General features: G+C 46.9%; 9 protein-coding genes across 9 annotated transcripts; 2 read left to right on the top strand and 7 right to left on the bottom strand.

Annotated features, from left to right (window-relative positions):
* Positions 1-1,447: 1,447 nt before the first annotated feature.
* Positions 1,448-2,357, bottom strand: AO090003000338 (uncharacterized protein; the record flags this gene model as incomplete). The annotated part of the gene is made up of 3 exons (XM_023234846.1): positions 1,448-1,478; positions 1,739-2,051; positions 2,123-2,357. 3 exons carry the CDS (start codon positions 2,355-2,357, stop codon positions 1,448-1,450), a joined length of 579 nt encoding a protein of 192 aa, XP_023089924.1.
* A 1,252-nt stretch (positions 2,358-3,609) lies between these two features.
* AO090003000337 (Zn(II)2Cys6 transcription factor domain-containing protein) lies at positions 3,610-5,438 on the bottom strand (the record flags this gene model as incomplete). Its single annotated transcript, XM_023234845.1, has 4 exons — positions 3,610-3,656; positions 3,790-3,933; positions 3,995-4,265; positions 4,422-5,438. The coding sequence occupies 4 exons, from the start codon at positions 5,436-5,438 to the stop codon at positions 3,610-3,612; spliced, it is 1,479 nt and encodes a 492-aa protein (XP_023089923.1).
* A 474-nt stretch (positions 5,439-5,912) lies between these two features.
* On the bottom strand, positions 5,913-7,360 carry AO090003000336 (thermophilic desulfurizing enzyme family protein; the record flags this gene model as incomplete). The annotated part of the gene is made up of 4 exons (XM_023234844.1): positions 5,913-6,550; positions 6,656-6,701; positions 6,896-6,962; positions 7,014-7,360. The coding sequence occupies 4 exons, from the start codon at positions 7,358-7,360 to the stop codon at positions 5,913-5,915; spliced, it is 1,098 nt and encodes a 365-aa protein (XP_023089922.1).
* Positions 7,361-9,194: 1,834 nt separating this feature from the next.
* Positions 9,195-10,223, bottom strand: AO090003000335 (uncharacterized protein; the record flags this gene model as incomplete). The annotated part of the gene is made up of 2 exons (XM_023234843.1): positions 9,195-9,202; positions 9,263-10,223. The coding sequence occupies 2 exons, from the start codon at positions 10,221-10,223 to the stop codon at positions 9,195-9,197; spliced, it is 969 nt and encodes a 322-aa protein (XP_023089921.1).
* A 1,227-nt stretch (positions 10,224-11,450) lies between these two features.
* AO090003000334 (uncharacterized protein) lies at positions 11,451-12,031 on the bottom strand (the record flags this gene model as incomplete). The annotated part of the gene is made up of 3 exons (XM_023234842.1): positions 11,451-11,583; positions 11,710-11,902; positions 11,962-12,031. 3 exons carry the CDS (start codon positions 12,029-12,031, stop codon positions 11,451-11,453), a joined length of 396 nt encoding a protein of 131 aa, XP_023089920.1.
* A 3,018-nt stretch (positions 12,032-15,049) lies between these two features.
* Positions 15,050-16,263, top strand: AO090003000333 (uncharacterized protein; the record flags this gene model as incomplete). Its single annotated transcript, XM_023234841.1, has 2 exons — positions 15,050-15,503; positions 15,554-16,263. 2 exons carry the CDS (start codon positions 15,050-15,052, stop codon positions 16,261-16,263), a joined length of 1,164 nt encoding a protein of 387 aa, XP_023089919.1.
* A 390-nt stretch (positions 16,264-16,653) lies between these two features.
* Positions 16,654-17,568, bottom strand: AO090003000332 (type 1 glutamine amidotransferase; the record flags this gene model as incomplete). Its single annotated transcript, XM_001819476.1, has 1 exon — positions 16,654-17,568. The coding sequence occupies one exon, from the start codon at positions 17,566-17,568 to the stop codon at positions 16,654-16,656; it is 915 nt and encodes a 304-aa protein (XP_001819528.1).
* Positions 17,569-19,617: 2,049 nt separating this feature from the next.
* On the top strand, positions 19,618-21,088 carry AO090003000331 (DUF4246 domain-containing protein; the record flags this gene model as incomplete). Its single annotated transcript, XM_023234840.1, has 3 exons — positions 19,618-19,968; positions 20,015-20,992; positions 21,086-21,088. 3 exons carry the CDS (start codon positions 19,618-19,620, stop codon positions 21,086-21,088), a joined length of 1,332 nt encoding a protein of 443 aa, XP_023089918.1.
* An 865-nt stretch (positions 21,089-21,953) lies between these two features.
* On the bottom strand, positions 21,954-23,258 carry AO090003000329 (transferase family protein; the record flags this gene model as incomplete). Its single annotated transcript, XM_001819474.1, has 1 exon — positions 21,954-23,258. One exon carries the CDS (start codon positions 23,256-23,258, stop codon positions 21,954-21,956), a length of 1,305 nt encoding a protein of 434 aa, XP_001819526.1.
* Between the last annotated feature and the right edge of the window lie 1,259 nt (positions 23,259-24,517).

The raw sequence follows: 24,517 nt of genomic DNA, 5'->3' as shown, positions 1-24,517 counted from the left end.
CCGACGGGGTCGATTCGCTTACTTCCGGTTTCCTTTTTGGATTTAAATTGTCGATCTTACTTTCCGAGACATGTTTTTATTGTTTCACCGGATAGATCGTGGTCCAGTCATGATGACTGTATTAAAAATGATGCCTGTTCATTAGTCTAAATTTTGTGTTTGATGGTTTGTGAAGTGGTGGGTGGGTTATAGACTTATTATCTTATAGGGGACTGTCTGGATATGACAATCTGGAGTATTTAAGGATTCAACTAGGCTCATCATCTCAAGAATGAAATCTTTGTAGCTCTATGACAGAAATATTCGCTGTGAGCAATTCTACAAGTAATGTTATACGTAATGCAAAGCACATTATCCAAATCGATACAAGTCATATTGCAGGACCCAAACTATCTAACGTAGCACAAGACATGCACATGGAAAAGCTACATATATTCTAATTCACAGCTTCAAACTTAACCGGTAAACCGGGCTTCCCATACTCCATCGTGAACAAGTCCTTCTGCTTTGGTCGCTGGAAATCAGATGGAAGACTGAGCTTATAGTTCTGGAAGATGTATGCCATCACAATTGTGATTTCGGCGAATGCGACGCTATAAATGACGAGGCCATCAGTATTCAGTCCTAACCAGAAGGAAGGGAAATATTCTGTTCGAGGTATAGGTATTGTATATGCGAAACCGGACTTACTTCTGACCAATGCACATCCTAGCTCCCTTGGAAAAGGTACAGAGGTACTGGTCCAAGTTCTTGGAATCGGGCTGCAGCCAGCGCTCGGGATTGAAACTTCGCGCATCAGAACCCCAGAGCTCTTCGCTGTAGTGCATCGTGTAGGCGGACATTGAAATGACGGCCTGGACAAGTTAGTTTATCTATCTGAGTTGAGCACTGGTGGAAATCGACTTGATAGATACGTACTCCGGGAGGTATGATCTTTCCATCGACAGTAAAGGGCTGAGCCAGGTTGTCGGGGACAATGCGAGGTAGCCGGCCGGGGACGGGCATTCCGACCCTCAAGGATTCTTTCACACAAGCCGTCTAAATCTCTGTCAGTTCTGTGAACTGTTCCGGGTCAAAAGGAGTCGCGGTCAAGGTTATACCAGATAACCAATCTTTTCAAGTTCCATAAGTGGCAAAATTCCCTGCTCATTAGGCTGCACCGATTGCAGCGCCTGGACCAATTTGGTTTGAATCTTTTTATCCGCGAGAATGTGGAGTAGGGCTGCTGTCAGGGTAGATGCAGTGGTATCCGCTCCAGCAATCAAGATATCCATGGCTTCAGTGATTTTCTGAGGATAGGACAGCGATGTAAGATGGTCGAATACAACGGGATGAGATGTGGTATTGCCGTGCTTCTCATAGTAATTCATGCAGCTCTCGGCGAATTAATAAGATAGGGTCAGACAGTGATACCTAACACAAAAGAGTTGTAATGGCATGGCACGTCTCACATTGATAACTTCAAAAAAGGACGCAACCTTTTTGTTCATTATCTTAACGATACTTTTTGGCAAACATGATCCGATCTTCCGCAATACAGGCCATTCATGAGCTGTCCATATGTCGCTAGCGACTGAATCAAAAGCTCTCAAGAACCACGAGTCGAATGTCGATTCTTCCTCTTCGAGCATATTGGCGGAGCGCGCAAAGGCAAACTCCATAATGACCTCCGTGGTTAGGCACCTTTTCGTTATTAGCCACATGCTCAACTTTGGCGGAATCTAACAGAGAGAATTACCGAAAGGCGTCGTAAACGTTGATCAAGTGCTTCTCCCTCAGTCTGTCGATCTTTTTCATCATGATGCCCGCCTTGGTGTGGATAACACCTTCAAGTTTGAATATACCCGCCCGGGAGAAAAGAGGATTCAACATTTTGCGTCTCTCTTTATGCAGCGCCGGATCTGTTTCAGCAAACAGCGAGTGGTCAATGTTGAATGAGCTGTAGAAAGGGGGGTCCTTGAGGAAGGGCTTGGATTGGCTGTAGATGACTTTGTATTGGTGGACGTCAGAAAGGTGAAGTTCATTAGGGGCAATGCGGAGGGCCTTGGTTTCTGAGGGTGGGCATATTGTTAGCATGATACACAATATTAATGAGCTAAATTTCCCTTGGGGACAGCCGTACGGTATTTCTCGTGCAGTCTTTCGAATTCATGCTCTGGGAAGCCTGCCTGATTAGTCTTATAGAGCCATTTCGTGGATAAAGCTGCTTCGGGTGGGCCTGAGAATTGGGACAGTGGATGGAAATGGCGACGGTAAATGCTTCGGACAATATGTAAAGTTCCGATCCCAATGACGAGCGTTATCAGAATGCTGGCACCTTGTGTCTTCAGGACGGGCACACCCAAGCCGTCCGCCATATTGGCTATGTTTGACATGGTGATCCGCAGACAAATATTTCACACTGGTTCTGATCAAATGGATGGTTGATACAGAGCACTTTCCACTCAAGTGCAGTACCTCACCGGGTACTTATAGTTTTGATCCCCTGGCACTTGCCGTGGGTATCTCCACCGACACTCGATCACCGAGCTGGGATATGCTCGAATTGTAACCTCATTTTGACCAGAATGCCTGCTCAGAGTTTTGTCCAGGAAGTTCTGTTCCCTGTAGTACAGGCAGACGCCGCTTCGGCTGGTTGCCTCTCCACCGGGAAGTGGATCGTTTATCGGCTCCGCAACGGACTAAGCGGGTGGATAACGCATAAGCAACCATCCTTGTCGCATTAAAACTGCTCCGCTCGTATGGCAATGTAATAATTTAAAAAAAGCGCAGGACGGTAATGTCAAGCTGCCTAAACCCTCTCGTGGGTTGAGCGTCTGAAGTGTTGAAATAGTACCTGGAGCTAAGCGACAGTATATCACGAGGCCCATGAATATGGGGGATCAGTCAACGGTTTCACCTCGTCAACAAGCTCGTCGAGGGAAGATATAAATCCTGTCCGAAGATGCGGCCACGCATCAAAGCATCTAAGAATACGTTGACATTCCCTGAGGAGACGTGTGGAAGCCCCTGGTTCTAAAAGGAGTCCAACACCGGTCAGGTATGGTCGACAGTCGGCATCGCCAGCAATCCACTGTTTCTCCAGCACTGGATCAGGGTCGCGGTCGATCCTTAGCACCGTATGTGGAGCAGACTGGTTCGAACGGGGCCTTTCGGCAGTAGTGCTGGCATGGATCCGCTCATAGGCCCATAAGTACAGAAACGCAAATAGGAGACTGAAGCAATGGTAACATGCAGGAGCTGAGACACCACGAATCTCCCTGATTATTGCACCAGCGTGTATTACACATCTACGCGCACGTTTGTTGTCTTTCTCCATCACTTGAGCTATGCGCTTCCCGGCGGCGATACTCTCCACATTGGTAGCAAGCCACCCTGTGTAAGCTAGTATATCGCGCACAGAAGCGTATCTAAAAATGGAGGCTAAGTTATAGCAGATAGTGAAGCAGTCAGCGAAAGCGTCCGCTGACTTTGTTGGTGTGAAGTTTGACTCTAAAACTTGGTATCTGGGATCAAGACTTGGTGATGAGTTGGGCGTCTCCTGCAAGTACGGTAATGTGCAAGAACTACCGCTAGACACCAGAAAGCGAGCGGATGATTGGGATATATTCACGGCTTGTTTCTCTCCGACAAAGAGACCAAGTAGTAGTACCAACCTATTGAACCAGGGCAGTTGTTCAAGAGAATGGTCATTGCTACAGCTAGACGACAGAAATTCTCTTAGAGTGATTTCCGGTGGCTCTAGTGAAAGTTAACAATAAAATATTTGAGTATCGGGTTCTAACTTACCCTGGCAGGATTGAAGATGTGACTCCCAGGAGTGAGCATCCTGGCTGCTCCAGAGTTCGTCCGGAGAAGGGAGTCTGTGCTCAAAATCATCCACTGAATAGCTTGGTGGCATATCATGAAATACGACACAAAACGAGTCGAGCACTGGATCCATACGTAAGCCATTTATCCTGCCGTTGAGTACAAGAACAAGATAGTAACGCACAGAAAAACGCATATACCAGACGGGCATGGGCTTCGGCTTGGAGCCATGCATGCCATCGGTCGTAAGTATTCCCAGTTCGGGAGACATGCAGCAAGGCAGGATCTCTTTTACTGTGGGGTTTAAGAAATGGACGAATAAGCGTAGCCAGCCAGGTGCGCAGAAACTGCAAGTTGATGATATCGTCTCGGAAACCATTGAACACAAGGTTAACATTGAGCAGCAAAGTTGACTGCGCCAGAGTCATTGCATCGTATTGCAGCGCTTTAACAGCCTGCAGCGGTTAGCATGGCCAAATCGCGTTTCATTGGAACGTTGGACGTACATCAAGGGGTATTGCACGACGTAAGAGTTCGGAGAGAACTATGATGTATTGTTTACCCATAGCCATTCTAGTATATTGACTTCCAATAACTGCCACAGCAAGTACTAGAATCCACGAGCCGTCGTTTTCAAGCATAACAGGATGTACAAATGGCATCTGTGCATGGAAATACTCAAAATACACCTGAACCAAGCAATTGAGGTGGTTGACGTCCGGGAAAGCCAACTTCTTGAAACAGATGTCTGTCTGGGCTAGATAGAAGCCGTGGATCTTCTCATAGGTTTCATTGTCCACGGCTCTAACATGGAAGAAGTTTTCTGCTATCAGTATATCATCGCCAGACTGGGGATCTGGGTCCCCTCTAGTAGATGCAGAGCTATATGCCGTGGGATCCTTTAGTACGTGTGATGCGGTTTGGGAAGATTGATGAATTCCTTCCGCGGGAGTAAGCAGTGAGTGCAGGGTAGCTGGTTCAAGAGGTGTGCTTGACCTGGGTGTTTGTAAAACCGAAGGCTCGGATGGGAGTGAAACTTGCTGACAGAGTGAGTCCAAACCACCGAACCCAACGCCATTGTTGAGGGAAGGATTATACTGCGGGTCATCAAGGCAGTCAAATGGTCCCCATGTGAACAAATTGCCCAAGTCGGGGATATAGTTCGGATAGCCCAATGCATCGGAAAAGGGCCTTATCTCCGGTAGCGCTTGAACGCTAGCGCTCCCCACTAGCTGTTGGTCACCTGGTAAGAGCCCAGACTTACTTATGTCTCCACTGAAGCTCATTTCGGCATGTCCTGTCCCATCTTGACTCGATACATGCACTGTGGATGATCTATTTCGAGCATCATTGCCACCACGGGAGTGTTGATCAAATACACAAGTGCGATTCTTGTTAATGCAACGAGTGCAAGGCGGATTCCCACTACAACGCTGTTTCTCCCGTGCGCAGCTTTGACAAGCGCGATTGCTTCGAGGTCTTTTAGCCCTCAACGCCAGAAGAGCCTGATTCTGCTGATCGCTATGCGTGCTGATATGCCGTTGCAATGTGTCTCTATGTGGCGATGAGCTAGGTGTCTTGACTCCATATGCAAGAGTCCATACCTTCGTGAGAATGATTTCGAACATAAGGAACAGCTAAAAGGGCGCACCCCTAAATGACCCCTGAGATGGCGGTCGAGGTGTTCCTGGCGGCGGAAAGTTTCGCGACAAACATCACAAAAGAAAGTCGGGGTATTCTTAGTGAAGCCCATCATTTGGATCATGGACAATCCCTTTCAATGGGAATAGGCTTCGAGACCAGCATTTTTTTGCCAACGCATCACTTCTACAAGCAATGGTTTGTGTTTGAAAGCTGGAGGATATCTCGGAAGCGTGACTGGTCAGTAGATTCCGCTTAGTAAGAGGAAATTTCCCCGCAGCGCAAAGTGTGTGCCTGGATTAAATGGCAGCAAGGCAGCCCTCATGTATACACATGAACAGTGACTTCATAAGTACCAGTAGTCTTACACGAATACTGATATTGGATAACTAACGTAGATACATCTCCATTAGTATCTAGATATTATGGCCCTAGCTAAGCCGTATGATACGTACTACCGTCTAAGTATACCACGTAGGAGTCGGGACTTCATCCAACAGCCAAAACCGTCCCAGCTCAGACTCCTTGTAAGCCACAGGATCATGCAATGTATGAGTCCGCACGTCCTTCCAAAAGCGATCAAACCCATACTTCTCTGCGGTTGACCTCGCCCCGGTAACTTCGAACACGCCGCTAGTAACCTCTAGAGAGGTATGAGTCGCTACAACCTTCACACTAGCAACCCACTCAGCCACCTCACCACGTTTACGCGCGGGCAAATCCCTCTTCGACCCATGCTCATTGAAAGCATCGGCAATCTCCTTACCTGCACGATCAGCTAGGGCATCCGCAGCACGCAAGGAGGCAAAGAACTTCCCGTATCGGGCCAGAACGTAGTGCTCATCCGTTGGGCTTTGCTTGGGGTCATGGGCAAATGGCCATGCACGAGTTTGAGTAAGGGTGTAGTGCCTCGCCGTGCGGAGAGCACCTTGCGCGATCCCGATATAGAAATTAGAGAACACCAGCTGGATAGTAGGCAACAGAAGAGCAGTAAAGGGGACTTGGAGAACTTCGGGAATGGGCGCTTTTGTTTCCTTTGACCATCCCAGAGCGTCATCCCAAGTGATGGGAACATTTTCAATCTTGACCGAGCCAGACTCTGTCAGACGTAGTCCAATATTGTTCCAGTTATGGGAGAAGACGATCCCCGGCTGGTTGGTCGGTACAAAGGCGAAAATGTGACCCTCTGTGTCTTCATACACACCTTCCAGGACGGTGAGATCGGAGACTACTCCTCCCGTGTTGAAGTTCTTGAATCCGTTAAATACAAGGCCCTCGCCCGATGGAGCACGAGTAACTCGGCTATCGTTATCTCGAGGATTTACAGCCCCTTTGGAGAGTTAGCCTGTCGTTTTCATTCTAGAAATTCGATGTATAATACCTCCGATGAAATAGTTGTTCTCAATGATCAGTTTCTCATATCGCTCCTTTTGTTCATCCGTACCCACAATATGTGCAGTAACTGACCAAAGCAGATGGTATCCCAAGAGCATACCAATTGATCTAAAAAGCTAATTAACAATTTTCATGTCACTCGTTTCCATGTCGCAATATAAGCTTACCCATCTCCTGCAGCGACCTCGCGAATGACCTTGTATCCTGTCTCCCAGGTCTGTCCACCACCACCATACTTGACATCACCCAGTACCTTGGTTAGACCGGAGCTCTTCAGCAAAGAGATCTCAGCTCTGGGTGTCTTTTGGTCTTTACTTCTGGCCGAGGCATCTGGAGCAAGAATGTTAGACACTTTGCGCGCTCGCTCTAGCCATCCAGCTGTTGTGGTTGGCTGGCCCTCCGCTGCGAAAGCGTCATGGTGGACTTGGTAGATAGAGGGGTCTGTTGCAGGGGGTGCAGGGTTTGGTGGAGGGTGGTTCTGAAGAGTTAGGAGTGTCGGGTTAGATTGTGACATGATGTCTTAGATTATGACTTGCTATGGTTCAGCGATGTATGCAGTACAAGGCCTATAGGAAGATTGTGCGGGGCCAAATGTCAGTTTATATAGCCCCGGGTCGCATTGTTCAAATGGGTACATGCGTTCGTCCGAAGTACCCGCCGATGGTGCCATTTCTGATGCGCATTATATCGATAATTCGTGATCATGATCGACTCTCCGTTACTCTCTCAAGGCCTAATATTCGGCATATGACTTCCTAGCTAGTAACAAATGGACAAGGCAATAAGGTTATTGTTTGAGCGCAATTAGAGCGGGTTGCTGTGCAATGATTCGCGGTGGTGGTGATTGTGTGCTTCTCGCTCCGATCACGTCTTCAACTAGTTGCTGACCTAATTTTGGGATCTATCCCAAGCTAGTTCGCTTGTCTGATATGATGACATTTGAATAAAGACTAGAGCGAGCCGATTGAAAGAGAAGCATTGTAGCTGGCGCCAAAGCCAGTATGTTCGTTTTCTCCGTCGCGGAACCATTCTACTATAGGATAGATGGATGGGCTTATTTACCTTCACTTCCCAAACATTAGATTGATATATAGCTATTAGGTCTATCTTACTTTTCATATCTCGATTTTATATATTATGGATTTTCTATAGATAAACCTTGTGCCTCACCTAGGAGCCTGTGTTAACTATTCGCCTCGGCCTAACCAGGTTAAGTCATTGTATTTTCTATCATATCCTTAAAGTAATGGTGAATCAAGCAATTCCCCTTTGCCAAACCAAACAATGTAGAAAGATAGAATCGACTTGTAGCACACAGTGAATAAGGCACATAGAATGACTTCTATCGGGAAGCCATTGAAAGCAGCTTCCGTAAGAAATGTGGTGATTGATATCTTCTCTCGGTAAGGGTTTGTGCTTCGCCAGTTCCAGTACCTATAAGATAATGAAAGCAGGAAGAGTAGCGGGCAAATAATAGTCCTCGATCTTTTCTCAAATAAGATGCAAACTGTAGCGAGAAGGTAGGGATAATTCGCTACACGCATAACTGTTAGCAGAGGCGCACGGTGTTTTCCCTGGACACCAACGGGTAAAATAACAAAAGGCATAAGTAGTAAAGAAATAGACGGCACTAAGAACAAGGCCGCCAGCTCGGGATCCCAATAAAGATAGTATAGGACAGAGACAACGATGGATCCTATATAAGAGACAGAAAAAAAGGTGTAAGAAAATCGCTTTAAAATGAATAATGTAAAATTTTCAAAAGCTCTATGAATCGGGAGTATCGGCTCCAGCATAATCCGTTTCAGTGAAAACCATAAAACATGGCTTCTCCGTGATGACAAGACAATGTCTAGAATGAATAGTGGCTTTTCACCAACAGTTTGAAGCTGAAGGTTGGTACAGAGAATATGATTGTTCAAAAAGACAAAGCTCGAAGCATGTCTCATATCGAGTATGTACTCGATTCTTTCAGACATGCTGTGACCCACCTCGTCAGGTACCTTGATCAGACATGTCTCTATTGTAATAGGTGATAGCACGCTCCGAAATGCTATCGACCGACAGCGTAATGCCAAGTTGAATTTACCACCCCAGAGGCTTAAAAAGATAATTTCGGTTTTGGAAATTTCGTTTTTTTGCCCTCGATATTGACCCGGGTGATGTCGAATTGAAATAGCTTCCGGAATATCTCTCAGGTGAATAGCGTAGTCTGGGAAAAGGACATCCCTCAAATCAAACTGTGGGCGTAACGATAAAAAAATATCTTTCTTGGGCCACCTTCCCCACGTCCTGTGGTCGACCGATATTGGGTTTTCTTCTACCCTTTCATAGAAGCATTTCCTTGATTATCTGACTGGAAGGGCTAATATAGTAGTCGGGTTGTTTCTATGTTGACATTCTAATAGAGCATAACATTTGTCACCATTAGATATTGGAAGCCTAATTTGCACCCCTTGGTTCGTGACGTTAAACGGCGAGCTGTGACTACTGATTGGAAAGGATATAATAGATCCGCAACCGCTGAAAGCAGCTGGTGAAAGGGCTAGAATTCCACTCCTTGACACACTGTCATCGTGTTTCTTGGCAGAACCAAGTTTGTTTTGTATAATCCAAGCAAAAATCGAATGATCGTTGTAGCGTTTTATAATCTCCTCTTGTAGCCTGAGAAAAGCCTTCTGGCCTTCTCCGTAGATTAAGGGCATGTTGACGTCAAACAGACCAAAAAGACAGTAGGCCATGTCCTCCGGCCTCGTAGTCTCTCTGGACGATGCCCAACTCATCCTTGCCGCAATACTTGCTTTATGGATAGAAAGTGATGGATGCTGTTTACCATCACCATGATCAAAAGCATGCGGATCTCTGGCTTCGCCGTTACAAAGAAACATTCTGTCTATTCCCGTGGCTTCGCTGATCTTCTCATTTAGTTCTGCCCGGGTTCCAATGAACGACCAGTCAGCTCCGAAAAAGACCACCTTTCGCGGTGCCAGCAATTCTTGCAGTGTCCACCCTCTGGTGAACCAGCGACTCATTCGGAATGGGATCTCCGGTACATCAGCTAAGAAAGCGTAGCAGATCTCGGCCTTTTCATACCAGCGAAACATGGAATTGATCGATTCCGAGAGTTCGGCGCTGCTGCTTTTGTCGATACAGCAGGTGTCAATCCAGACGTACTCGAGTTTGTCACTGATGGCTTGTTTGCAGGTACTATGAATCTTCTCATAGCCTGCTTTCTTTGTGTACTTGTCCGAGGTATCTTGGATGTCATCAAAAGTGACTTCACCTTCGCCCCACGTGTGCGAAAGGATGGCATAGGGAGGAGCCTTGCTCTCGTTAAACTCCTCCAATAGTAAGGTGTGCACGTTTAACAGGCGCATTTTCGTTCTGGAAGGTACAAGGAGATTAAGTGGTTTTACATTGTTCTGCTGAGAGATTCGGAGACTATATGTCTCACGACGTCAGGTGCTTCCATCAGCTTTGCTTAGCCTTGTTTAGGGCACTGCCACAGCTGAGGCGCGGCTGCCGATTATTCCCTGGAGAAGTTGGGTTCGTTTTTTTTGAGGATACGAGACCTCGTTTACATATGGCGATCGCTGTGGGCGTCACGTGAAACGGTACTTTCCCTATTGGGGTGCGATAAAGATGGTCCAGTAAAGCAATACAAAATGATAACAAGGGACGGGAATAGGTATTCCTTGGGAATCTCTCGTCTAGTTGTCATACACTGTTCTTAGTGGGCTCAGTTTAGTTTATAAAAGCAGAGTCCACCTCACCTTGATGGCTTTTAATCAGGCTAGCCTGCTTACCCCGCCACTGGCCTTGTTCCTTTGCAGGTGAAAGGATAGGCGATAGCCTGAAGAACAAATATATCGCAGCTTAAATAGCAATGAGAAGTCTAAGTAAAGGGTATTTAGTCGCACGAGTTAGAAACAGCTGTCAATAGTCATAATAAAAATCATTACAAGGCATGTAGTACTTGAACCACCCAAGGCTCCCCCCTATTTTGCCGACAACCTGATTTTTCTCTATGCCTCTCCCTAGGAAATAATAATTCTAATCGATATGTCGGTTGACTCGCTCGACAAAACAATTGATCAAGATTGTGACATAATGACTTGGTTATAATCCAGCGATATATGCACTACAAGGCTTATAGGAGGATTGTGCAGGGTGAAATAAGTGAAATAACCGTTTATCTAGCCGCGGGTTGCATTGTTTACGTGTGTACGTATATACCCGCTGATGATGCTATTTCTAATACGTATTATATCGATAATTTTAGAATTATAGTCGACTCTCTGTTACTTCTCAAGGTCTAATATTCGGCATATAATTCCTTGACTAAATAGATAAGGCGACAAGGCTATTGTTTAAGGTTTGAATGCAATTAGAGCGGGTTACTGTAGGATGATTTGCAGTGGTTGTGATTGTGTGTCATAGGATTTTGAGTGCATATTGGAATTGATTCTAAGCCCGCGAGTACTTCCTGATGAACCTGCTAGCTTTCCCCAGAGAATCATGATATTCGCTATCAGAAATACATATTCAAAAGTGGACCTGACCCTAGCAACTGAAGATCATGACATGTTACCAGTATACTCAACTCAAACCTTCCTCGTCAACTCATCTGCTAATAGCATCTCCTCGCCAGTTGATATAACCTCCAAGCCCCCTCGGCAACATCTGTCATCTTTGAAGGGCACCATGGGATGCCTTAGAGTTTGTTGCACTGATACGCTGTAATGTCGTTGATCCATCCGTCAGGGAGTCTCTTGAGTCCAGGGTAGTTCACTGTTTGCGTGCCATGCTTGGTTCTTGATATCGATTAGCTCCTATGTTTCGCAAATTTGGGTGGTAACTCACGATCCAACCTGGCAGCTATAACCCTTGGTGCCAAGTTTGAACGAGCCGGCATTCTTTTTATATCCTTTTCTGATATCAACAGGCTCACCGGGCTTCTTGCATTCCTTATAGCAGCCACCCTCATAGTTATAGCCGTGGCATACTTTGATATCAACGCAATAGTCGGCACGCGCCTCCAAGGATTCAGCCTCGGCTGTAATTGATTAATATAGCCTCATAATGGGCGTAATTGAAAGTGCGACAGAGGCTTACCTGCAGGGGCGGCAATTGCCTGGGAGGTAGCGAGTGCCATTAACACAAAGATTGGTGTGAAGACTTTCATATTTGCAAGTTCAATGGGGGTTTTTGAATGTTTGTGGAAGATGGATGTGTTCCAATGCCAGTCTGATTAGAGGTGTTGAGGTGAGTATTTATATGCTTTGAATGTGCTATGGATTTCAAGTTTAGGCCACCCATAGTAGTAGAACCAATCTGGGTACTTTCTGAAATACAACACTGGACGCCTTGAAGTAACCATATATGTCAATGATCTTTAGCTTCACGTAGACTGCCATATCCGTCCGTCACAGCCTGCCCAGCTGGACGCCTAACGGTCATGTTGAAACGCCCCGAGATCCGCGTTAGCAACTGCTCGATCTGGAAGTATATGCTGATTTTTTTTGGACGATCTTCCCGGAGACGGGGGAATAAGCCCCCTTTCTCGTTTATTTTTCATTCTCGCTAGTTGGCCTGTCGCGATGCAAGGGAGCTCTCCAAGAAACGTATCGTGGCTTCCCCGGTCAGGTCTGCACTGCCTCAGGCTTGGCAGCGCAGGGGCCGTAAGCTTGAAAAATTAGCTCTCTCGGAGTATCTGTAGGATGATCCTGGTCACGCTTAATATAGCCGCGTTGGTGACTAGCGAGCAGAGTTCGCGATTGGCTGTGAGTGGCATTTCTCAAGAGATGAACCACCTGAGCTAAGCTACTTTAGGACTTACATCCGTAACCAGGTAGATATTAGCCCCGTGAAAGAAGAGGAAGAAGGTGGACGCGGAGTAGGAAAGAGACGGGTTCGCATGTTGGTATTGGATTCTCAGAAATAAACTAGAAGGAAAATTTTCGAGCTACGACAATTTAATCAAGGTGGCTGAGTTGTTATGGCAGAAATTGGGAACAGATATATGAGGCAACCAGCCCCTGTATAGGGTAATTTCAGGCGACATTCCGGTTGCTCTATATGTTAAATTATAGAAAATACCGAGACATGTACTGCACGTGCTGCTACAAGAGTCACTGTGGCTCATCTTAACAACAAGCAAAGATGATGAACTTCACTGATTTCTCCGGTCAATCAATAAAAGTCAATCTTCAACAGTATGAGCCCCTGGCAATCGTCTGTTTGCGTTTGCTAGCGGCCCCATTGGTCTACCGCTCACCCTGCTGGGCAGCTCACCGTTCTTGATAATTCCCCATCGCGCCTTGGCTGCTTCGCTTGCGGGACTGCTGCTGGATAAAATGCTCAAGCGCCTACTCACAATGCCTTGCTGCTTCCTGTCGTAGCGGTTAAATGATGGACCGACTAGGCTCAGGTGATATTATCCGATGCCGTCCATGAGCCACCAATCCATCCTAGCAGATCATTTACCCTGTGGTCAGTCCTTCACTATACGGAGTAATCAGTCCCTAGTGCATACATACTCCGCAAAGGTCTACGAGTACACCTGCCTCATATATTATCGAGATCCTCAAACACCGGTTCCCATTTATTAGCCCTCTCTGTGAGGACATCTTCGTAAGGAAACCTGCACGGGCTCGGCATGAGAATGGATTTAGCATAAGAGCGAATTCCTGGGAATAAGGCAGTATTCAGTCGTCAACAAGGGAAATACTACGCAGCCGAGCGAGCGGCTGCAGATCTTTGGACAATCTACACGAATCCAACAGAAGTAAGGGTTGGTGGAATGTGGGTCCATACCGCATCGCACCACAGCCATCGTTTCTTCGCCAGCCAGTTTAGGTGTCTATATGTTAGGCAGAGTTAACTGCGGCGCTAATGCTCGCTTGGGCGCAACTCACGTAGGAACGACGTCTCGACAGGCCTATTTGTCGTGATGTCGGCCATCCAGAACATATCGGTTCGCTCACAAGAAATGGTTTTAGGTACATCGCCAACTCACCGATGAATTTGCGAACGGGCTTGTTATGCTTCTTGAAAGCATCGAATCTTCTAGCACGAAACTCCAGCAGCCCCAGCCAAACGCCTGCGTGGCTTGCTATATTAATCTGTAGACGTGTGGCTCAGTCTGGGTCGCATATATGAATGTGCCTGTAGGGCCATGAGTAGGGCATCCCAAGGCAAGGGACGAAAATGGACGCATCACCTGTATCGTCTTCGCTTGACGACCAGTGTACCATAGGATGGACGGATAGATGAGTTTATCCTAACTCCTTAAAAGTTAAAGCAATAGATAAGCTATCTGAATTGTTGTAATATTTTTATCTCAGAAGTAGATATTATCAGTTCCAGATAAGCGTCGTGCCTTGTCTAGGAGCCTGTGTTCACTATTCACCCAGATTCTATTTTTATAGATCCTTTATTTGACCCGCAACTATAATGTCTTCAAGATATTTCCATTAACTTGAGTACTAGACTTAGGACACTGTATTATGTCGGACTCTTAGATTTGATTTATTGTAAATTTTGAGTATGCTGCAGATATACTAGTCTACTAAATTATTGAATACGTCTACAATCTTTTTATATATTTTCTGTTGTGGTAGCAGTACAGGTGTGTAGCGGTCTAATAAAGTATAAGGATCTCTGTATCAGTCATAATGAGTCTGAGACTCTGAGGAGACTTGAGGAAAGATCGTGTCATGGACAGTCCTGCAAGGATATCATCCGAAGATATTCCAAATACACTGTCTCTTGCAAACTATAATTGCAGTGTAGCCTAAATAGGCAAATCTTCTAGTCTCCACTACTGCTCCACATAATGTTGAGCTGGATTGATCGAATCGGTGATTATCTAATTTATCTAGGCCTAGAGAGATACTCCAGGAACATGGAAGAAGAGTAGATTAGAATAGATATATTTAATAGCTTACTTGTCATACCTGGTGGTAAAAGCTCTTTTTCAAATCTGTTCAGACTTGAGCCACAAATATTAAGTGAATGCAAGATGTCTACGCCACAGTTGCTAGCCACCACAATGTAGGTCAACATGGGATGAAGAGATTGTCACTTGTTCTTTCCTTGAACAATCTGAGTCGCGACTTTTTCATGTCAAGATATCATCAAGGTTCACAAGAGACACGGAATGAGAATGAAAAGACGTACTAAGCAAAAAGGCTCTCACAAGATGTCCTCCACTGCAGCGGAACGACGCCAAGTCTTCTTAGCTTGTAAGGGTAAGGCGATCTTCTCTGGCCCTTATGCCTCATATCGAAATACAGGTGCTATTATCAAACGCATTGTGAAACATAAAACCTCACTCCGCGCTTTATTTCCCAAATTTTCGGTCGGGAGAGTTTGTCGTATCTCCAAGGAACTGCTGGAGGCTGGCGTATTCGAATCAGACATCAAAGCTCAGCTGATATTCCCTGATCTTCTTGCGCCGTCCACGACGAAAGAGAGAGAACACAATGCTTTTGAAGACGAGGCAGCCCATACGCAAGCGAAGACTGTCAAAGAGGTTGATTCGGTATGTGAGGAAGAGGAAAGCGAGATCAAACAATCTCCTTCCATATCAATGTCTATGAAGGTAGAGACTTCTGTGGAAGAAGAGACTCACGCCAACCAGGAAAATACCTCCGGTACGTACAATACCTTGTTCTGCTATCGTTCATTGTTCACCTTTCTACAGTACCCCTGCCCCCACCCTCAGCTGAGCCGGAGCTGCCCATTCCGTCACTACACCCATCGTACTTCCCATACCATGCTCAGCATTCTATCCTGTCACAAGTCCAGCAAGTACTGGAGGAAGGCTGTTTTGACTTTACGAAGAAATGGCTGCCTTCAGAACTTGAAGACAATGGATGGGATTGCGCCGCAGCGGTAGAGCTCACAAAATGGACAAAATTGTTTAAGAAGTGGTCCTCACAGCTTCCGGATGGCTCATTGCAATGCAGTGGCCCGGAGTTTCATGCACGTCTTGCTGAGGTTGCTGGAATTCGACACACTGCAGTCCACCGAGCCCCAATAACAGCTAGAGCAGTTGACGCATTTATCGTTTCGGCTGTGAGACTGACGGAAGCTTTGCGGGATTCACAGCGCACGTCACAACTGGAGAATCTTCATCTCGATATTCAAGCCAAGGTCAATGCGATGGAGTTTAGCAAGAACGCGCTTGAAGGGGACCTCCGCCGTGAGTGGGAAGCCATACAGCGGCAAGGAGAAGAGCTGGAAAGGAAGAAGGTGGAACTTCTAGCAAAGACTATCGCCAATGATAATGAGATTAAAGTCCTTACGGGGCTCATGGTTAAGAAGTCAATCGAAAGGATCTTTCTTGGTGGGACTCATGAAAATAGCTCAACTGGCTTTGTAACAGCTGATGAGAAGGTGGAAGGTGACTGAATATGGGTTGTCGTTCAAAGAAACACTGTGTTTCTAGTCTGGCTTACAGTGATTTGTTGCTAGTGATGACCACGCATACACATCAATGGGGATATGTAACGGAGGGCTTCTATTGTTCACATGGGGTATCATAGACCCAGCTCTTCAGCTCTAGAATGCATTCTAGCTAATCATGCCTCGGATTAAATATGATGATATTAATCAACCAAAAGAACTGAGACAGTATACCTCAGTGAGCTTTATCCACATTTAGTATATGTAATTCAAAGTTCGATATGAACTATACCGACCTTTATCTTCACATCATACCCTGGCACGCAATTCTTTGTCGACCCGACCTATATCCTACTCGACGCCAAATTTCGAGAAAAGGAAAATACCTCTCCAAACTCATTCATTCAACCCACAAAAGAACATAGCAACCACCTCAGCCGCGACTTTCGAATCATCGTCCTCCCCTACCTCAATCAATTCAACAAAACGCGCAGTTTCCTCCTCCGACCACTTCAACCTCCTCCCAAACGCCAAACACGTCTCCCGATTCACAAAGACATCAAACTCAAAATGCCCCTGATACGTCAAAGCCCTGCCAGGACAATACAGCCCCTGAACCGGACACAACTCCGTCGACCCAACATTGACCCAACCAGCGGGCAACTCCTTCTTGGGTCCAGCAACAGGAACAACCCAATCCCCATGAATCATCTGCAGACGCATCTGCCTCCCTGCACCGGGGAGCTTCTCAAGTGCCTCCGGAAACGCCGCCACAAACTCCGGCGACAAGTCAATAGGAACGAGGCCGGTTTCACGGCCATCCGGACAAAGCTCGACTTTCATTGCGGGGCCCGGCGCACATTGCGGGGCGGATGTGGAAAGTAGCGCCTGCGCGATAATCTGGTGGCCGAAGCAGGAGCCGAAGAATTTTACATGCGGGTATTGAGTGTATACTCTTTGGATCCAGGTTTCCAGGGGTTTAATCCATGGGTACGTGTCGTAGGCTCCTGCCGCGGCGCCGGTGATGAGGATGCCGTCGATTGGCTGGGCTAGTGGGTTTGAGGTTGAGGTTGAGGTTTCATTGCTACGGGTTTCTGGGCGCTTGGTGGTGCGCAGACTCTCCAGTGGTGGGAAGGTTCCGCCTACGACATCGTAGGCTGAGGTGTGGATGGTGATTTTATGTCCGGCTTCGGATAGTCGTGCTGCGGCGGATTGCAGAAGATGGCGGAATTGAGATGAGTATAGGCCGCGGGCGTTGTAGACGGCTGGGACGGGAACGTCGGCGTCTAGGACAGCGATGTGGAAGGACATCTTGCAGTCGGGGTGGGATATATAAAGGTGGTTGACGCTGCAAGTGACAGGATGTTGAAGCGTTTTATGCTTCGGATCCGGTTGCCAGATCGGGTAATTGATTCCCAACGGCCCGCATTTTTGGTTCTCTCGGACGAGTGATGGATCTTTATGTGACTCATACGAGAATTTGGATCTTAGGTAAAAGAAAGGAGATCATATATCTGCATGACTTAGTAACAAACACAAAGGCGTAACATTGGAAGGCAGGAATCGTATAAATGGCGTCAATTCGAAACGGCTTTCGACAAAGAGGTAAGATTTATATCCAGATGAAGCTAATTCGCAGTGTAAATGTGTATCTTTATAATCTAGAGCTTTATGTGTTCTCTGTATAACAGGCAATATGAGGTAAGAAGACATATCTTGGACACATAATCTTCCTGTTGAAGCTCATGGTGCGCTCTGGACATTATGGGAATAGTGCTGGATAGGGCATACTCTTACGCATTTTGCAAGTCAAGACAGCTTTCTCCATCCTGTAGCGATATAATTAACTGCATAGGGTGCTCTAGGCTCGGTAAATGTAGTCAAGTATTCTAGTCATAGCATACGATCTGTTTAAGTGGAATTCTATTGTGTTGTAGTAGCTATCTGATCTCGTGTACCATGGAACGGGCACAAATTTAATATTGCTACATTCTGCTATGTTTAACAGACTCTAAGTTCTCTGGAGAACTAAGTAGTCACAATTGGAAGGGCTGAACAGGGCTGAACAGGGCTGAAATTGTATACTAATAATATCTAGAAAGTTTTCTAGGACCCAGTATTGACTTTCTTTGTTTACCTTACCCTAACATTAACAAAGATAACCATGGCGGTACATAGGGCGGTTTCCTTTGGTTCCCAGTCATCTGTCTGGCTAATGATCAGTATGTACCCTCTAAAGGGTTCATTCTTCCCAGAATACTTCGTTACTACACATCCATTTCTCCTTGGGTCGTCGCCGGTCCTCAACATGCCGGCTTTTTGGGTATGGTGGCCGTCGGCATTGAAACGTACAGTACCATCCACCTATTATAAACACCGACGAAGACGTCCTACCTCTTCATGATAGTCGGCAGCTTTGACTGCAGAAGCCAGATAAGGATAGATCCACAGATACAGATAGTGCACATTACTACCCAGTAGATCGGCCTCACGGGTATTTCGTCACTGGGCCGAGTTTACGAACGGGCTTTGGACTGCGAGAATTTCTCGGTGAGGTTCACCAATATCACTGTGGAATCTTCGCAGTAGTCATTCTTTTGATTCTTGCTGTTCTAAGCGTCTCAAAGTCTTTTAGGACACTACGCCACTACCGACAAGCCTCTCGACCAAATGACAGGGAGTGTCTCCCTTCTGACGCTGAGAGAGGAGTATGGTCTAGAAAGTGGTTTCTTTAGTACAGGATTCTTTGTTAAAAATTGTGGCACTCTGGTTGGTCTTGTGTGATGGGCTTTCTTTGTAGGTGGACGCACTAATGGATGATTTGTGATGCTTTGGATTGTGATCTGCAGTGATATATTTATTCGATACTCAATTGCTTTTATCCAACTTCTCCAGAATTATATTTAAATATACTCTATGCCCGGAGTTTTCAACCCTCGCATGGATTTCTGGAACTCACTCCCATTCGAGCAACTTCCTTTTGCGAAAGATAGACAAATAGGATGTCGGACACTGGAAGTCCCCCTAAAGAATATGGCCATTTCCAGCTACCATGTGTCCTATTACCATGCAAGTTAGCCAAATGATAATTATAGGGCATGAGTAGGGTTACGCTGCACAGAATCAGGCATCTACCAGGCAGAAGACAATGGTGTGGGTCCCGCCCCGTAAAAGGAATAGCGTCGATCTGGTGCCTGGCGTCTGCCTGGGGTTTTGACCTAGTCTCGGTTTTGCCACGCTGAACTTGACCCCGCCGCCGATCCCCACCACGCGCTATAAATCTACATAATATACCACATGAGGAAGATTGTTTATACTTCTTATCCCAGACTACTATATCGATCAATTAAGCACTACACAATGTCAGCCGAACAGTCAAATCGACTTCAATTGCCGGGGTATAACCTACCCCTTAATTATAGACCGGATGTTAGTATCACCACCTCACCCTGTATCATCAAGATATGCATGTTAGAGTATAACTCACGTGTTTCTGTTTATAGGGTGGCCAGCCTCTTAGGCGTACGCTCTTTCCAAATGCCTTGGATTATGGCGACATTGAGGGTGGCTGGGTTGAGTAAGACTTCTCACTGTATCCTGTGCCACGGGCAAAATTTACTGACACACGTTAGCCGTATCAATGTCCACAGGGAGATATTGATGATGCGTGTAATGAACACTATCACCGACAAGCCGGACTGGGATAAGAAGGTATGTATCTCGTCCTGCAATGCCATCTACTACTCACACGATGCAGGTCTTCGATGAAGCCATTACTTCCAAGTGGCGGGAAGAGATCGCCCAGAGCGGCCAGGATGTAACTCCCAAAATGATGGATTATATCCTCAAAGAGCTGCAGTGGAAAACGAAGGATTTCCAGAAAACGGGCTTTCTCAGCGTATATGACGCTGGTGTGGTGAAATCCGACACTGCCATTCCCGAGGATTTGAAACAGGCCTTGAAAAATTCAGTGGCCCCTTTCGAACAGGTTCCAGAGGACCAGAAAGACTATCACCCTGGGTCAGATATGAAGGTGGTTGATTTGGTGCACCCCTCTCTCTTCCCTGTTGTTTATGGCCGAACGCGGATTCTTCCGGATAGAGTAATCAATCTTGATGACTGTCTTGGGAGCGTAGGGCAAGGAGACTTGCTTCCAGTTCCCCCAGAAGGAGAAGCCCAGATTGAGGGGTATGAAGGGAGTGCATACGGTTGGCGGAGGTGGGAAAGGGAAGCCCTGATGCCGTTCAGCCGAAAGTTTCAATGGCTTCCCTGCGATGTGAAATTAACTGGTCAGGATGGTGAATGTCGCATTGATTCATACATCAATAATGTCCACCATTCGGAGCATCGGGATCTCTACCAAGCAGTAGAGAAGATCATCGCACAGACAATTCCTCTTTGGGACAAGAGTTTGACTCACGTGCAGGAACGACGGCATGCACGTATAGTCTATGATAGCGTTGACTATCACCCAACTTCGACAAAGGAGCCAGCTTATGACGATTATAGTGATGACGAAGAATTTGACCGGAAGTATCAGGAGTGGCAACGCTCACAAGAAATAATACTCCCCGAACCAGGGGAGTTCACACCTCCTGAAATAACCGAGAAGATCAATCTACGGGAGCAGTTCCACGAATCAGGGCTGCAGATCATCGTGAAGTTGGCTAACATTGAATTGACCCCGGAGAAGCCGGAGTACGAAGGCGGCACCTGGCATGTTGAAGGACAACTAGTACGCTCGGCATCCTATTCCATACTACCATTTCAATGCTAACACTCGTCAGAATGAACGCATCTGCGCAACGGCCATCTACTACTATGACAGTGAGAATATCACCCAGAGTACACTTGCTTTCCGTCAACGCGCAGACAAGGACGAACTGTCAGAAATTGCCTATGAGCAGGACCGCCATGAATTCCTACAGCAGGTCTATGGCTTTGGCCCCGAGGTCAGCTCCCGTGACGATACGCAGGTCACCCAGGACCTCGGCAGCGTGGTTTGCCAGGAAGACCGACTCCTTACGTTCCCCAACATCCTCCAGCACCGCGTCTCTCCGTTCTCGTTGACAGATCGGTCCAAGCCTGGCCACCGCAAAATCTTAGCCCTGTTCCTTGTGGACCCTCATATGCGTATCATATCCTCTGCCAACATTCCGCCCCAACAGGAGGATTGGGGGAAAGAGAAGCGAGAACTGGTTACTGGGATGTTGTCTCAGAGATTACCGGTGGAGCTTCAGGATATGGTGAGCGAGGATATCCTCTATCCATCTATCAGTCTTGAAGAGGCGAAAGTGTATAGAAAGGAGCTCATGCAAGAGAGGAGTGCGACGACCAGCGAGCAGAACCAGCAATTTGAGACTGGTGAATTTTCGCTTTGTGAGCATTAACGTATGCTTGAATTTTGGGCTATTATTCCGCATGTCTACTTTGCATTCACCACCAGACATACAACAGGGTCCTCCCATATGCACGCAGGTCGGTTTCATCGTGAGGGTAATATCTGTATATAGCTAAAGTGATATTTACTTGATCACGCCGATTCAATTAAACCTTAATGTCATTGAATACTGTAACAACTGCTAGTCTAGCCCTAGCCTGGATATCATATACCGTACTCAACCATTGACATCCACATAACTCATAACCATTAGGCATAGAATAAATACACAATATACAACCCAATCTACATCTCCTCAATCCCCCTCATTACCAAACAACCGAATCCCCTCCAAAACCCTCCCCAAAACCTCCCTATCCAAATAAACCCCCAAATCCACCCCCCCATCCTCCACCCCCGAATCCATCACCTGCACACACCCATCCATCATCTGCATAACAGCATGCACATATCTCGGCCCCCTCCCCCGTCCATCAAAATCCACCTCATAAACCCCCAACCTCAACCACGACGTAATCAACGTATGTCTCTGGCCCATAAACCCCTGCCACAGGCGCTGCGGCGAAACCTCCAACCCGGCATCATATAACATGGCGCCTAGATTATCGGGCGTGAATTGCTGGATGGTGGATCTGATCTGGGATGCGGTTTTGCTGATAGTGGAGGTACAGATTTCTTCCCCGGAGGTAGAGACATGGGTGATGAAAATGGGGGATCCGATGAAGGTTTCCGGGAGTGGTGGGTTGAGGCGTGTTCGGGCGCCTAGAGTTATATTCAGATAGACTTTCTCTTTGAGTTGGTCGTATCCACGGGCTTGGTTGATGAGTGTCCAGATGTGGGCGAGGAGGGCGTCTAACCGGGATATTGGGGTGTGGGTTTGGGTTGGTTCTAGTTGGGTGCAGGCCTGTTGTCGGAGATGGTCGAGTTCGGGCCCTGTGAAATGGATCTGGGTGTAGCTGACTGGTTTTGTGAAGTCCCATGTTGCCCAGGGGGCTGGAGTGGATGGGGAGAGCGGGTTGGGGGTGAGGTATTCTGGGGGTGGTTTGGAGTTCGTGGTGTTGGGGATCATGATGGGTGGGTAGGCTGGGTCAGAGGTTTTCCACCAGTCGTAGCGGTGGAGGGGGAGATTGCGGGCTTTGGTTATTAGGGTTGGGTCTGGGGTTGGGGTGTTGATGCCGGCGCTGGCTTTGGTGTCGAGGAGTGATGGGTTGAAGATGGGGTTGAGCTTGTCCTTGGGTGAGAGGGAGTTGGAGTTGGTGTGGCCGTGGAGTATGCGACAGGCTGATGCCCATTGCTGCATGAAGACCATTAGGGCTTGGGCGTCTGCGAGGCAATGCGACAGTTTTATGCCGATACCGTAACCGCCTCCCTCCAATAGAGTGATTTGGATCGTCATAGAAGGTAGGCCCTCGTAGTCGCGGAGGTTGGCGAGGGCTAACCGGGTCTGAGAGAGGAATGTGTTTTGCGTAAATGCATCCCCGACCCAGAACCCTTGGCTGGCACGTTCTGAGGCTGTGGGCGCATAGCTGGTGATGGGCTCGGCGAGTCGCACGACGGACCATTCTACGCCTGGATCAGACGCCGTGTTGTATGTGATCATAGGCCGGTGGGTGCGTCCTGGCTGGAATGGGACCCATTGCAATTGACCGGCCCATTAGGGGAAGTGGTCTAGGGTTTGGATCAATGAGGTTTGGAGGTTGTGGAGGAATGTTTTTTCATCGGAAGGAAAATCATCGAAAAGCCAGATTGCGCCGGTGGGGGCGAACCGGACGACGGTGGCATCCAATATCGAGAGCGATATACAGCATGGCTGGTGGGAATGAGACAAGGGGAGAAGGCGTATAGGTGAATCCATGTTGTTGTTAATTTTATCCTTATGGACATGGATTTTATCACTATAGCCATGGGTTCAAAAGTGGCTGCTGTCTTTATCTTTAACCTCATCTCATGCAGCTCGGATCTGAAGCTAAAACTTCAATATCCATCATGATTGGTGATGATCCGAAATGACGCGAAATGAGTCACCCAGGAACGAGACACTAAAGTAACTCCGAACGAATCACACATAATTCGAGTCATGATTGTAAGTTAAAAATATATTCAATGAGATTTAAGGTCTGCTAGAAAGTGGGGAGTTCATGGAATGGCGGATATCGCCGACAGCTAAATTCTAATTACTTGAATTGGGAATTAAGCTTCTATTTGACAATCAATAATTGGATTCGAAGATAATGCTGTATACTTTATAATCTATTGTTCTATTCTATATCTATATTTATACACCGAACCCTGTCCTGAAGAGGTTAGAGAGAAGGAAAATGCGGAATCACACGATAACGCTAATGGTACGGTGCATGTCCCTATAATTATAGAAGTAGACAAGGCAATGCTGTGGGTCTTTTCTCAATACAAAGTCTTTGATAGCTGAGCCCCTTTTCCGAGTCTTGTCGCGCACCTTGTTCCCTCTCCCAGATGTACATAAAGCTAATGCCAATCCCAAGTCCGTCTAATCCGATGCCCATGTAATAAGCCCTACGGTAACCCTGGAGCATCTCACGAAACGTCTGGCCCCATTGTTTACATGGAACTCGGCCGTACCTGCAAAGCCGGAAACGCTGTAATTTACTAAGTCGTGACCAAGGACGCCGCTAAGACTTGATGGCGTGGGCCCACGGCATTAGAGAGAACCACGGCGGAGACAGGAAAGTGACATGTCCATGCCCCACGGAATAACCAAGAGAGTGACGAACGTGAGTGCCCGATACGTTTGGTGGCCAGGGGCAATGACCGAGAAAATATTGCCCATATTGAAGGCGATCAAGGCTAGCAATATGATCCAACCCAGTAGGAGTTTGCCCA

This window comes from Aspergillus oryzae, chromosome 2, assembly GCF_000184455.2.
Source record: "Aspergillus oryzae RIB40 DNA, chromosome 2".
Lineage (NCBI taxonomy): Eukaryota > Fungi > Ascomycota > Eurotiomycetes > Eurotiales > Aspergillaceae > Aspergillus > Aspergillus oryzae.
Note: the sequence above shows the minus strand (reverse complement) of the source record. Positions and strands in the feature narration are given on the sequence as shown.